Here is a 15,492-nt window from a genome sequence, read left to right on the forward strand (position 1 = left end):
AATCGAACCGATTCCCTGAATTTTCTATACTCTGGTGACACCAGCGACGTGCTCGTTTTTCTGCCACAGAACATGGATACATTTTATAGGAAGGCAAGTAAAAACGTTGGGTTATTACTCGACTCATCGACTGTCATAAACAAATTGCTGGCCTCAAGGAGTCCATGTGGAATATTTCTTAGAATTGTGAAATTTCCTTCTTACTGAAGGTGCTTTGAAGTATGTTTGATATTATATGTGACATTGCTCAGAAATGTTATCCACTAGAAGGTTTCTTCTCGTAAGTGCTGTGATGTTCGTCCTACGTCGATTTGTCGATAACGCGCTAATCAATTCAATAGCTTTTATTCCTATTCCTTTCTACAAACAGGTAATCAAACAGCATTTGACCCCCATTAGTACCATTTTACCTCCATTAGTAACAGTAATAGTAATAGTGATATTGACGTGAACGAAAATGTGTATGATACGTTGACCAGCTGTGCTTGAAGTTCGCGGAAATCTCAACATATTTTTATATTTCCATACTCCTATATTATGGAGAACTCGATAATACTGATAGCAAATAATTTCAATCACAAACTCATTTGATAAGGACATTTGCTCTTATGGACACTATCATGCAGTCTCAAGTTTTCCACATAAATGGTGTTGACAACTGCTTTTCCGCCTAAAGGTCTTCGTTGCGGAACACGCTATTATCATTATTTTCATCTTCATCAATATTATTATCACCAGTATCATCATCATCGTTCTCATCAATATCACCATCACTACCATTGTTATTACCTCAGTTATTATCACCATCATGATTATAATTATCATCATAACAAATATTGTTATTATGGTTGCAATAATGATAAGGATGATAGTCATTATTGGATCAACTCGCTCTTCGACCATCTACATCAAATTTACTACAAAATGCGACGTGTGTTATTACAAAGTGTGACAGCTTGCTTTCTTAGAAAGTGCGATGGTCTGTTATTACAAAGTGCGACAGCTTTTTTACATAAAAGTACAGTAGATTTTTTAATAATAAAGTGCCACAAATGTTGCTACAAATTACGACAATTTTATAGCAAAGTGTCACAAGTATTGCAAAGTGTCACAGTTATTAAAAACTACTACTAAACAGTGTTATAACATAGCTAGCAGAGCCGCGCAATCAAATCCAGTATACGTAAGCGTGCTCAAAATCCCGATAGTGCACGCTGATAGCGTGAGCAAATCGCTTCGCCAGAAATTTTTTTTTTCGCGCGAGCGGCCATTGTTAGCGCCGGTAAAAATAATATATTTTGCGACAATAATGGATACAAACAGAGACTCGGCCCACCAGTCCCAAAACGAAGACAATTTTCCGACCTTTTCCCTTGGGCTAGAGTTCTTAAATGAGGCAGAAAAAGAGAAAAACAACGGAAAAGGAGACTCGGCATCAGCGCCGTCACGATTCGCTTCACTTCACTTAATATTTCGCTTACCGCGAACAATCACTTCTGATATTGTTGTACGTTTTTCGCGTCGGATTTAATGCACAATTCCACCAGTTCATGCTTTTAGCTATGCACTATCGAGTTATGGAGCAGGTGGGAAGTTTAGAGAGCACTCAAGAAGCTAGAGTTGCCCTCGGCTATTGCCACGGGCAACTCTTACGCTTCTTTCGTGCTCTCCAAACTTCCCACGTGCTCCAGAACTCGATAGTGCACGCTAAAGCATGAACCAATTGTTAACTGGCTTCTACTTATCGAAATTTAAATCGTGAGAAACGAGTGGCCCGATTTTGGAAGCAGTCTCAAGACTTGCACTTTCGCAAATATTTCCAACACACCTACTACACATACTCTAAACCAGCCTAGGTACTTGAGTCTTGTCAAGTGAAAATCTCACAGTTTTAATAAATGCGAAAATTGATTAAATTCTTTAAAATGTTTCCTTACGCACAAATTGAAATAAGAGATAAAAGGCACAATAAAAGTTCACTACAAAGCAACAACATAAGGTAGATCGAGGTGCAAGCGTCGGAGAAGTTATCAATGGCTAAAAATGTGCAAACTTGTGCATTTTTCTGATGTCCTCAAGTCCTATATTCCACTAACATCTTACGCTCGGCATATTTCATGGTGCCTCCGCCATAATTCTCGTAATGGTGAATATAAGGATTATGAATTGTTCGTTACGTCAGCATATTTAGTCTCACACCTCAAAGGTAGGGAGGCAGTATGTCAAGAACAATTTTTTTCTCAATCTTATATATCAGGCAAGCTCATCCCATGTCCATCTATTTTGCAGTGAATATAAATTGGCCATTGCCAGAAAAATTTACCTATTTGATGTTTTGTCACAGTACATGACACTAGACACGGGTGCCCTTTTTTAAATCCCATTCCAATTTTTCTCTACCACGAACACGATATAAATGCCTGGAAAAGAAAGTGTGTGTTTAGTGGTGTGGAATAGCAGCCTTAAACGATTGCTTCTAAAACTGATGAACATCAACTTCTAGAGTCTCATGGACATTCCTGCACATTAGCCCCTGAGGCTTAAGACCTTGATAGCTCAATAGCAAGTGCCAACTCTTTAACTTGATAACTTAAATGAATGCTAAGCTCTTAAGTTCAGTATTTACTCATTGTACCATGATATATCCCATGGCTTTGATGTGGTTCTCTCCATTATCTGTAGAGTAATTTTCCGCTTCGTTTCCACAACTGTTTGAGTCATCAGGTCTCCCTCCTGTACCGAATCCGATCCTCGAGTTGCATGAGGAACAGTGGTTCTCGTTGTTGCTAGCGATACCAATTCGAGCTTTGGAGTAACGCTCCTCGTGACCTCCTGCGTTGAACCCTTCCTGGTTACAATTATACTGCAAAGAGGCCTCAGAACCAAGCAGCGTCTTCCAGTAGTCACGACCCAGTGAAGTAGGACGGTATTGTCCGTCAGCGATCAGTGAGTACAGAGATTCAGATTGCTTATTGATGACAATGAATTTGGGCTGTTGGCCGATATCCATTCCTAGACAGATTTGAGAGAAGGGAGTATTCCAGTAGGTTGATAACTTGGTTTCCTGTCTGTCGAATCCAGTTTCTCCTCCAGGGAGATTGTATTCTGTGTAATCGCTCCAGTGAGAACTGTTATAAACAAACGTTGGCTAGGAGAGAATTCCAAAACCTACGTTCATTTCTTTTGTAATATTTATCGCATTAAAGTAGGTTTCAAAGAAAAGCTACCGCTTCAATTGATTAAAGGGGAATAAATTTCTGAAAAAACTGTGGTGCTGCGTCGGTAAGAGAGTATAACAAGGTAAATTGGTATTATCAACGGAGTTTTTAACGTAAAATGGCCATCGTTAAGAGCTTCAAAGCTGACGTTTCGAGCGTTAGCCCTTCGTCAGAGCGAACGGAGAAATTGTGGGTTGTTTTCGTGTCTATATGCAGAAAATCGAGCTACGCTATCGGTGGGAACATGGTAATGAGAAAAACAAGAAGAAAATTAGTTGAATGAAAAGCGGAGGGCCGATTTGAAAGAAAAATTTTTGTTCCAGAAATTTGCGGCTTTCCGAACTGCCTAGATGTAGGGCAAGGCCGCAAACTGCCACATGCTGCTTGGAATGATAGGAGAGATCTAGTGACTGGTTTGTCAACCTTTTCATTTCTTTCTAGGTCGCGAAGGTGTTCTCGAAATCGGTCATCAAGTCGTCTTCTTGTTTCACCAATGTATAACTTTTTGCAACTAGTGCTAGTTATGGCATTACTAGAGTGCACGTGAAGTGACCAGTAATCTTAATGGATCTCTCGGGTCTCGACATTTTCTCTACGTTATGCATATGGATGAAAGGTGAGGTTTTGTATCGTGTGCGAGCGCGTTCCAAAGTTCCAAATTGGTTATTAACTTGTAATAAACTTCTGACTGAAGAATGGCTTATGTTTTAGTGGCGTTTGAATGAAATTAGTGGAGGTTGCGAAAAGATAGTACCAGTGTCTGAATAAATTTGAACTAATTGAAAGTTTCTAATAACGATAGATTTAACTGCGTGGTTGTGAGGGTGAAATGTGAGAGTGAAACAACGACAGAAACAGAATAGCTACGTTTATCGAAAAACTGGAGCATTGACTTGTAATCAGTCGATCAGTTGATTTGATAAGTTGATTTGATCATAGTTTTTAGAGCGCGCGGACACAGTGAGAGAACCAGTCTAGATCATCAAAAATTGCAGTGGACTCACTCTTTCCATAAGCACACGTAAGAAATGCTTGATACGTTTCCCATTCATTATCATCAATGAAAGAAAATCGGTATGTTTCTTAAGATTAAAGATTTATAGGACGAGTGAACAGAATGGGGCTATTCCTTATAATTCAAACTCCAAGTTATGCAGCAATTTGCACTGTGTAAGGTGGTTCAGAGAAAAAAACCAACATGGTTAGTATTACAGCTAGCCATTATCGCTATTAAACCATCTTTGTCTCTTATACTTTGTAAAAGTGCAGATCACGTGAAATCAGGAGCTCTGAAGTTCGCTCTGAAGGAAATTAAGGGTGAATACAAGTATCAATAATACCAATTAAGTGACCATTTGAGCAGCGTCAAACGATCATAATGAGACGATGAAGAAGAAGTCAAGGTGTGTTTTAAAAGTTCGTTGTTTCTACATATACATGAAAAAAATAAGACATAAAACAAGAAAACAACAAATAAAAACACCTTGCTGCCGTCAATCTTCATGACTGGTGTCCAACCTCCATCTCCACATCCAAAATCTCCCATGTGGCAAAAAACGGGAACTGGGTTTGAGTCAAGAAGGAGTGTCACCACACCACTCTCAAGCGTTCTTTTCATTAAAACAAACAATAACATTAGTTTATGTTTTTGTTTTTGTTTTTGTTTTTTTTGTCTTTTTACTTAAAAGAAGTTTAGAAGCCCAAGAGTTACACAATGGCTCAGAGTTGTCCTCGATACGCCGGCTGCATTGAAGCATCTCCGCCGTTGATGATCGACAGTAAATAATTCAATCGTTTACTTAAGTGAACAGGAAAGGATTGCTATGTGCGTAGAATGAGATTGTCATTTTCAAAATTATTTGACGCAATTTGTATGGGGCTTTGGGTCTCCTGACGTTGAACGCTACTTATTAAAAAGAGAAAAAAACAACAACAACAACGATTATGATTAAAATAGCAACAACAAACCCACCCAAAGAAGAGAAACAAACTAGAAGGTACGAAAAACTTAAGGTAAACTTTTTAACTGTCGGTAAATTTGTGAATCGTCATCAACTTTCCATTTTACTGACATCTGTTGATGATATTCATGCTTACACCTCCAAGCTGCAAAACGAAAAGATGATTGCGATTATAAGAAACTGTCAATTTTTAGTTGTTTTTTTTTTGCGACACGATTATAGTGACTATGCTATTAAAACTTTAAAATTAATATCTGACAAGCAATTCTGAATTTATAGCCATGATACGCGATCACATTCCTCACACCATTCGTTAAAATTGAAGTCAATTGAGCGTTTATAAGTTAATACCTCCAACGATATTTCCATCCTTCTTGCTAAAATTTAACTAATTTTTAAGAATGCTAAAACAATACCTTATACAATACACTGGAGGTATTTACACTACAATACTATTTAAACAACCATTGTTTACGTTAAATCAGAAAAAGCAAAGGGGGAAAATGCAAAAATTTCCAACCAATGTTGATCATGCCCGTCCTTAGTAATTGCAGCTTTTCAGGTGTCTCACACAAGTTTGACAAATTTATTCTACTTCTCGTCGTCGAGTAATTGTGGCCGTTTCCAAAAATATTTTTCAGTTATTATTAAAACTTTTATTAAAAAATTTTTGTCTTTAACGTTACCCCAGCAACGGTCTAAGGTGGCTTCTAACTATCACCATTACGGTTCCGTATTTCATACTAGAACAGTAGTTGAGTTAAAGCAAAGCACAGATATGATCAAAATTATTTGGAAGGAATTAAAGCCCCCTTAACTCTACAGATTGGTCAATCCTGAGTGGCTGCTTTCAGTTGATCCTGAAAACCCAGATTTAGACTAAATTCCATAATTCGCCCTCCCATACGAGACGAGGAGTACTCGTTATTTTTCATGACAGGTATCATTTACTCTATGCCTAGGAATCAAGTAACTTAAGTAACTTTGAGACAGCTATACGTTTTCGGTTGAAACGTTCAAAAGGTAAACTTGGGTTCTCAAGCAAACCTTCACTACCGTTATTTTTCCCAAAGAAAATGTTTTGATTTACGTACGTTCGCATTCTCGGCCATTTCCGGTGAATCCGGGCTTACAGTCGCAATTGTACGATCCTTCGGTATTATCACAGATGGCATTAAGACTGCAGTTATACGACCCTTCAGCACACTCGTCAATATCTAAAAACATTAAAACAAACATGAACACAAACATCAAAATCAACAACGGAAATAGTGTACTTGACAAACGGCTGAACTACAGCATCTCACCCATTACCTACAAGTTTAGTTACCAGCTCAACTAACACCCACCTGCTCATTTTTTATTTTCATGACAAAGCTTTTGTTTGATTTTGTATCTTTGTTTGTTTTGAACGTTTATTTGGTTTACACTGACATATCATATTTGTTTCTTAAATGCATCAGCCAGTTCGTTTAGCCTCAACGGTACTTTCTGAAAATAAAACCTTTAGATCTTTTCACTAATCAACTAGATACTTATATCCCGATTAGAAAAAAGGAAAACTTCGGTTCTCAAGCAAACAGTGCGGTTTGCGTGCGGTTTTTTGCTACTTCTGTCTGTTAGGGTTGATTTCACTCTTCTTCTACGCTGCATTTCTATGCTGAAAAATTTTTTGTCTCTATTCGTGAAAGCCTTTTGGACCTTTTTGTAGATTAGTTTTGTTCCAGGAAACAATCGATTACCTTCGCATTTGTGCCCATTTCCAGTAAATCCAGGTTTGCAAGTACAGGTGTGGGATCCTTTGGTATTGTGGCAAATTGCATTTTGACTGCAATTATGTAAATGCGTAACACACTCGTTGATGTCTAAAATAAATGAAAAAAGAAAACAGCAGATGATCAACTTGTAAAAGTAAAGTTTTTTCCTCGTTAGTTATTTTGATTTTGACAAAATCTTCATAGTTTCTCGGTAACCTAAGTCGTAATGCTGAGAACTGAACCTTCGCAGTCTCGCCCATTTCCAACGAATCCAGGTTTACATGTACAGTTGTACGACCCGTTGGTATTGTTGCAAAAGGCATCAATACTGCAGTTGTGTAACCCTTCAACACATTCATCAATGTCTGAAAGAATGAAATATTCAATCATTAATAATAGAACTACTTGTGAGTCGTCTAGTGACCCGCCATCTATCTGATTTTACATCATAAAGTCTTTGTATGGTCGCACACACCGCTTATTTATTTTCTTTTCAATAATTATCAAATTAAAATAAGAAACAAACGAAAACGCTTGAACAAGTAAATTAATCAATAAAGAATGGTGAGATAAAAGGACTGTTTCAGTGTTCTGTCTATGAAGAAGGAAAACTTAATAACTTTGATAAAATAACTGAAATACTACAGCTCCTAATTGGTCAAAAACCTATCGTTTATCGCACCGGTAAAGCCATAGTTATTCCATAAAAGCAACAGACCGCACTTTATATCGGTTTACCGCCGTAGTAACCCACTTGAGTTGTTGAAGAACAATCGGAACTATTGTTAATCACGAGGAGGTGGCGATAGAAAGTTAACTGAAAGTAAACCGGTGGAAAGTGCGGTTTGTTGCTTAAAGAATCGACTGTCCAACACAAGGTCAGTAACCATTTCATTTTCCTGAAAAGGAACCTAACCCTAAATGCCTAATGAAGTAATGATTGTATTATTTACCTGTATTAAAATCGGCCTCACAATTCTTTCCTTTAAATCCAGCTGGACACAGACAGCGAAAACCTTCTTCATTAAAACCGCTCTGGCATGTACCGTTGTTTTTGCAAGGGTTTCCCACACAAGCGCTCTAACGCAGAAAGGCAACAATTTCAGTGAAAAACAATACCCCTTCGAGACCGAAAGTTTCCTATTCATATTTCTGCTTTATTTACATCCCCAGTAATCTACTTTGATAATAAAGTTCACGTTTTGATTTAGCTCTCAATAGTTTGTACCGCAACAAATATCTAGGAAAGGGATTCAAAAAGATAGTAAATTAAGTGATTTTTTTCTTCCCAGGATGAAAACATGATTTCGCGACATTTGAAAGAATCAAAACAAACCAACAAATATCATTGCAACAGCGAACAAGATTCTTAACGTAAGTAAGTAGTAATGAGACATTCACCTCTACTGCATGGTAAGAGAAATTCGTGTTTGACCTCAACTCGTGTACACGCCTTTCGTGGGTAGCATTATTCAGTTCACATTTGTAGTTTCCATTCACATCTGGTTGTTTCTCAAGATTAACACTGACACAGTCTGTGTCCATAAAACACATCATTTTACAAAACTGCTTCAGCGTAACCTCAGCAACACGAATCACGTGATTTAGAAGGCGACTGCCGTCAAATGCTCTTTCAGGCCTAAACTCTAAACTACGACACTGGTCTGCGTCTTAACGGAACAGAAATATTTAACAAATCAGTAAATACTTCGTCTGGCAAAAATGATCATCAAACATGATCAGTGGAAGACGTAGGAGCATTTTAGTTCCCGATCAACTATTCTGAGGCTTCTCTCCCCCTCTCTTGTATGGAAGCGTAATCTATTTACGCTTCCCTAATCTCTGACATGGGAATTGGGGGCTACGCGATCAGACTTTCCTCTTCCCGTTTGAACAATTAATCTAACACTGCACTTAGGGCGGGTGTCTAGACTCCTTAATTACATAGATCTCTTTTTCAAATATAATATTTATTATTACAAAAAATAGGAATTTTTACCACTCACTGAAGTCAATAAACAATGAGGATTACAGTTTGATTCTTAAAATGTTAAATATAAGGACGCTGGTACTACGGAAGGCAAATTTTCACCGAATTTTGAATTTGAAAACATAGTCTGAAACAACACAGGCTAGATTGAAGTTTGTAAGATGGCGAATCAAAAGAACTTAACCTTTTAGATCCTAAACCACCAATTTTTGGAGGAAGGCATAGTTATGGAAATCAATGAAAAAAACGTCATCAATATATCGTTTGTGTATGAACCTAACTATGTCACTAATTTAAGCAGCAGTCTAAAAAGTATTACAGCCTAGTGTCTTGGGCTGCAGATATAGACTTTGACAGAAAGGAAAGACCACTGTTTTGTAATCTCTTTTGCGCTTTTCTCAGCAGTCCTTGTCTGATTATTGTTTAACTCTTTAACATATCTGATCGAGGAGCCTATAGAAGTCGCCGAATGGTAGAAAATTCCAGTCGGTAAAATCTTAATTACAAATGAAAACATTTTCAGTTCCTGCGGGATAAAATCAGAAACATTAAGCAGCTAAAACACTTTGGTAATATGTTACTGCATGAAACTTCGAAAACTAGGCTCAGTTAAATGGAGACTTGGTTAAGGGTCCTTTCCTTGTAGCTAACATCTTGGATGGCTCATCTCGGACGTGCTCGACGATCACACGGGAGAAAATAAAATCAGGAACTTACCCATACATTGTAGCATAGATTCAACGGCTTATGTGAACGCAAAGAGAACAAAAGATAATTTCCATAGGAATCTCCATCGTTTCTTTCGTCAGGAGGTTAGTTGTAACAATGACAATAATAATAATCATTATTGTAGTAAAAGTAACACTAATAATAATCGTAGCACTAACAATAATAATAATGACGATGATATAGAAAATAGTACACATTATTGCTTGTAGAAATGGAATTTTTCTTCTTGTGTTCAATTGGTTATCTCACGAGTGAGCGCATACAAGTAACATTGTCTTATTCTGTTTACTAATAGATAAGATAGGCCTCCGACAAACGACCTTAGATTGAGAATCTTGAACACTTACTATTCATTCGTCGACATGACAAAATGGTGCGAAAGGCGAGTGACGCGTTAGCAGCTTATTGGCGATATTAAACACATAAGATATTACCGCAATTTTACACAAGTACAGTTACGGATTTCATAGGGTTTAAAATCCTTGTAAAACACTGCAGTTTTCTCAATGAAAATAGATAAAAATGACGGAATTCTTTTTGGGGAAAATAAACACCATTAAACCTCAGGGAACAAATCCAACGCGATGCAAACTTTTGCTAACCGCCCTAAGGGCCAAAACTATATATCGATTTCACTCGGTAGAGAATGAATCCATTCCAATTTTTACGAGGGGCAGCCTTCTTGATAACCAGCGTCAACTATTCGAGTTACAACAAGTCTAAAATGGAGAATAAGTTGGGAAGTCACCACAATTACATTCATTATCTCGAAAGTGATCTTAATCAAATTTCAAACTTTAACAGCTGCCAAGAAATTCTCATCGAATATTGATAAGTGCAATGTGTTGTTGTTTTCCATCCAATTAAAAAAAAAACTGACAAAAAGGTTATGCTATTAATAATTAATCAACAAATAATTATAGAAATTTCTTCTACAGATATCTTGGAGTTCAAAATGAGTTTTAACTCAACAGGAAGAGTCACACTGGATATTTGGCTCGCGGTTAAAAAGAAGGCGTTCTTTCCAAGATTGGTTATTGTCAGGTAGGAATATGTCGCTGGGAATCAACAATGCATAAGCAAATCCGTTTTTATGTAATTTACTCGGGGTAAAACCCATCAGGAAACCTTCCAACTACCATTTACATCACAGAAGAGTGCGTTGAGAAAATCACATTTTTCTTTTTAGTTTTTAAAAGCAACTCTCTTTTCCAAGATATTAATGTTGTCTACTGAGCTGCCTGATACTGTAACCTTTCATCTAAGAGTGTTGGTAAACAAATGCCACGAGCAACATGAACCCCCCACTTGTGATGCTTTTTTTCCATTTTTGAAAGGAATATTCTTTATCACAGCCTTAGGCTGTTGAGCAAAAAATGTTACGCTCGCCTTAAGTCTAGAATCATTTGCTGCGTTTTCAGCTTAAGGGTTAGAGGTGTAAGAATTCCCGAATGATATCAGCGATAACTTCAAGCTTCTCCTTCAAAAGCAATTTAAATTCATGTAAAATAAATTTTCATGACAATCATTAATTATGTTCCCGAATTCAGTTTTTTTTTTCAGTTTTTCATTTCCTCTAGCTGAAAAGTGTCAGTGCGAAAAAGTGTCAGTAATTGTTACTAAAACTACATAAGTAAGTGGAAGGTTACAGATAACGTTGCTGTTGTCACATTTGGATCATCTTTTTTGCAAGGTGTTGTGGATCCTAACTAAGGTGCTGACGTAGTACACAACTTTTATCTTGTGAAGGTAAACTTTCCCTACTTTAAGGACAACTCAAAATAGAGCAGAAAGAAGCATTTGATGAAACCACAATTTTTAGTCACAATTTTTGCGATCAGTTAGAAGTTACGCTGAGATTTACCTTGTAATCCGACTGCCCTGGACATCATCAGGAAGATAATTATCAGAAAAACACAGATACAAACGCAATGCATGTCAAAAAACACAACTTCAAAAATTTACTTGTGTTCTGAACTGAATGCAGAGCCGGATCTAACAAACCAACATTAAATCTGATCTATGGTTTATTTGTTTTTGTTAAGAGAGCTTCTTTTGTCACCCATAGCCAATAGGAATTCGTCTGTTGCCAATCATGACCCACGTGAATTGTGTCAATTGTGACGGCCGCCCATTGTTTGTTCACAGCCGGTGAAGTATGGTTTTATTACTTTGCCAATGACTACACACCTGCCTTTCTGTTCCACTTCTTTTAAAAAACCTTCCTCGGAACTTGCCCCGTCACCGAGTATTTCTGCTTGGTTTAAACGCAACATACTTGATCGTTACTTACGTGATCTTGCGGTGCATTTAAAACACTAGTCTCCAGCTGTCCTAATTGTCGAAGCCGGAAGGTTTCTGATGGAAGAAAAAAAGGAACATTTACAAAATTTTAAAAACAAGCAAACATGTTATATATCAGCCCACGCTTAGCGTAAAAGCTACTCTATTCAAAAGAATAATACCAATGTAATTGAAAAAGGACATTTTAGAATTATCGCACAAGACGAACACCAATAACGAGGATAATAACTATAAACCTTTCCCTACTCTATGCTCCAATATTTTGAAGTTTGATGCTATCATCATCCTTTGTTTTTTTCCTCCGTTGGTTGGCAGATATTTTCCATCTTTCGTATTTTCGCATCAGCTTTTAAAGCCTGGAGGCTGAAAGCGTACTTTATAAAGAAATGCATTTGAAGCTTCGACTGAGCGAAAATCGGAATAACTGTAGATTATTCCTCGAACAATTCTTGCCAGGTTCAAAGAACTTTTTTTCCAGAGATTTTCATAATCTCATATTATCTCATGGGTGTTACTGACTAACTACATTGGTGCTTTTCATCGGTGAACATCAAGTGAATGTAACATCCCATCCATTACTGCGAAACTTGGATAAGAATAAAGTCATATCGAACGCGATTACCAATATCATCCAAGTTGCTAATGGAGATGTATACTTGAGTGCTAACTGTAAATTTTCTCCCTCAAACCTTCGCTTATCGTTTGAATTTTAATGACAGCTGCGTTTCGTCTCTGAACCTGCTTTATATGACAGAACTAAACAAAAAAGGGCGAGATCCCATCAGAATGCCACCGATAATTGTGTCTGATTAATCACTGAAAAAGGTATTGCATGTTATATGTGGTGATATATTTTGTTACCTTGAAGACAGTTCATGACTGAATTTGTCGCCTTCCATGCCACAAATGCGATATCAAGGTTACAAATTGATTCCGATATATAATTTACACCTTGGTCTATTTTCAGTCCATAGGAAGGTCAGCTCAATGTAAACGGAAAAAGTTATTTCAATAAAAGACGATACAGAAAGTATATATTATTTTCCTTATGATGCAGTCGGGTCTATATTTTCTATCAGAGGGTTCCTCCCTACTCCCGGTTTTAAAGCTTTGGGCATTGCCTTATTGTTCCTCTCGCTAAATTCGTTCGTGAATCCATTGTTGTGCTGCTGGAAAATTAGAGACGTGAGACGTGCAGCGAAGGACACAATGAGTAACTTGTTGTGCGTTTCGGTATCCACCACTTATTCTTCGTAAGTAACTGTGGATTTAAAACTATCAAAGTTGCTGGCTTGCTCATTACAACTGGCACTTCATGGATCAATTGAAAAAAATAAGTAACGAAACGAAGCAAGGAAACGCTATCCTGCGGGTGCCTTGGAAAAACTGGAGAAATTCGAGGCTATCGATGAAATTAGACCAATGGTTTTCATAAATTCAAACACGCCTGCGGCAGAAGAACTGGTAAAGAGGGAAATATCAAAAGATACAATGATTTATGAAGAAATCTTTATAAACTTGCTGGCGCATTTTTTCGACTAAGAGCAAACTGATTGAAAAGCTTAGGAAAACGACTACTTCGTCAAAACAAAGATGGTGCTTTCAGCATTGAACTTTGTTTTCAGTTATACTTAAGGTTATTTAGGGTCAAAGTATTTTTCCTCCCAAAAGGATCACTACCTTGCACAGTGGTAAGAGTGCGTGTCTCAGTGACTCTGAGAGCTATACCGGCTTGAGATTAGTCTCCTGCTAGGGCCACCCTTGCCAGGCAAGTCAACAAGTAGAGGCCAGGGCACAAGAGTGACAACTCAGTTCCGTAAAAAGACATAAAAAACAGCAACTGAAGGAACCAAAACTACCAGGTGTAATGGGCTTTGAGAATGACGGGATCATGGCAACTAAAACCGAGCGGTCGATGGGATGGCGAAAGCAGAGAAACGGGCATCAGTGGAAAACTTGGTAACGGAGGCAGAGCACGCGGCCAGCAGAGAAAAACAGGGTATGTTGTATAAGATCACTAAGATGGTTTGCGGCAAGAACTCTGAAACCAATGATGCCCCCATCATGGAGAAATAAGTCGACAGCTTAGAATAGAAGCAGAGCAAGACGCCTGGTGAGCAGAGTATGTCAGTGAGGTGCTGAACAGACCAGCGCGTGCAATAGAAGCTGACACTACAGAGGCAGAGGCAGAACTCGACATAAACACTGAACCGCCATCAAAGAAGAAACAGATAAAGTTATACGGTCTCTCAAGAAAAGAAAGACCCCTGGCCAAGAGAACCTCGATACAGAACTCAGGGTAGATCCAGTAGCTGGGGTATGGACACTTCAGTCCCCTCTTCACAGCTCATCGCCAGAAATCAAGGACATTTCGAGCCCGCTAACAATTATCAGCGGTATATCGTATTACACTCCGGAACAATAGAATATCAAGAGAATTCAATATTGCGGCGATCACGGCTCGATCTGCAAAGAAGAGTGTTTTGTACCATGACTTATACAATTTGAGCATCGCAGATCTTCTATTTGATGAAAAGAAAAAGAAAAAAAAGACCTGCAAGTAAATCTTTGGGATTTTTCGAGGCAGAGCGATGACATGATGTCAGAATTTTGATTTGCTTTAATTTAATTTTCGCGCCAAGATTACTGAATTTGCATTCAATGCCTGGCATATTTTTATTCCCAAAAGGACCGAGAACTAATTTATTTTCCTGCAAGAACATAAACAAATATGGCCGACGATTTGAAGATCAGCGTTGCTCGTGTTTAACTATTTCAGTCATAGTTTTCAACATGGCGTCTCGTCACTTACTCAACATGGAAAATAAGGGATATTCTGGTGCGTTGGGAACTTTTTTGATAGGAGGAAATGGCAATTTTACAGGATATTCGGACGCTTCGAACTCTGTAGCAGTCAATTCGATCGAGAGCAGTTGACTTTATTGATGCACTTTCCTGTAATAGGCGAGTGTTTGGGATGGAGAACGACGGATTTTGAAGAATTGTATGGCGACCTAGGTCAATAATCAATGACAAAAGAACTGGCTCGGGAAGTAAGTGGTTTTTATTTATCGAGTCCCTGTGAGGTTTGATGAATAGCAGAATCAGTACTGAATATAACTCGATCGAGAGCAGACGGGACCATGAGCTCCTGATTGTTATATTTTAGAAATTTTACAAATTTCCATACAGTTTCTTATATTATTTGGAAGCCATTATGGACGAAATGCGCAAGTGCGGCCGCCATCTTGTCCAATATTTCTGCCGATGTTTGTAGGTAGGAAAGAAAGTTTCAGATGACGGGTCAGAGGGAGCTATTGTAAAGATGCGAAAGAAAAGCACCCTGATAGACTGCAACAACTGGTGGGTAATTACCCTCTTGTCAATTCCAAGCAAAAATCTAGACAATGATTGTCATCAAGCAGATATCAGATGCAGCGGAGAAAATGCTCAGGAAGGAATAGACAGGGTTCAGGAAAAGACTGGGATGCTCCAACCAGATCTGTGCTCTACTTAACATAATTTTGTGTACT

At 38.0% G+C, this 15,492-nt stretch overlaps 1 protein-coding gene across 1 annotated transcript; it reads right to left on the minus strand.

Annotated features, from left to right (window-relative positions):
• Nucleotides 1-2,451: 2,451 nt before the first annotated feature.
• On the minus strand, nucleotides 2,452-11,655 carry LOC149034303 (uncharacterized). Its single transcript, XM_089193000.1, has 9 exons — nucleotides 11,520-11,655; nucleotides 8,338-8,606; nucleotides 7,890-8,016; nucleotides 7,179-7,301; nucleotides 6,922-7,044; nucleotides 6,274-6,396; nucleotides 5,291-5,324; nucleotides 4,702-4,828; nucleotides 2,452-3,148 (listed from the first exon to the last, which is right to left on the minus strand). Exons 1-9 carry the CDS (start codon nucleotides 11,590-11,592, stop codon nucleotides 2,627-2,629), a joined length of 1,521 nt encoding a protein of 506 aa, XP_089049126.1. The 5' UTR covers nucleotides 11,593-11,655; the 3' UTR covers nucleotides 2,452-2,626.
• Nucleotides 11,656-15,492: the final 3,837 nt, after the last annotated feature.

Source organism: Pocillopora damicornis, chromosome 14 (genome assembly GCF_964200805.1).
Source record: "Pocillopora damicornis chromosome 14, jaPocDami1.2, whole genome shotgun sequence".
Lineage (NCBI taxonomy): Eukaryota > Metazoa > Cnidaria > Anthozoa > Scleractinia > Pocilloporidae > Pocillopora > Pocillopora damicornis.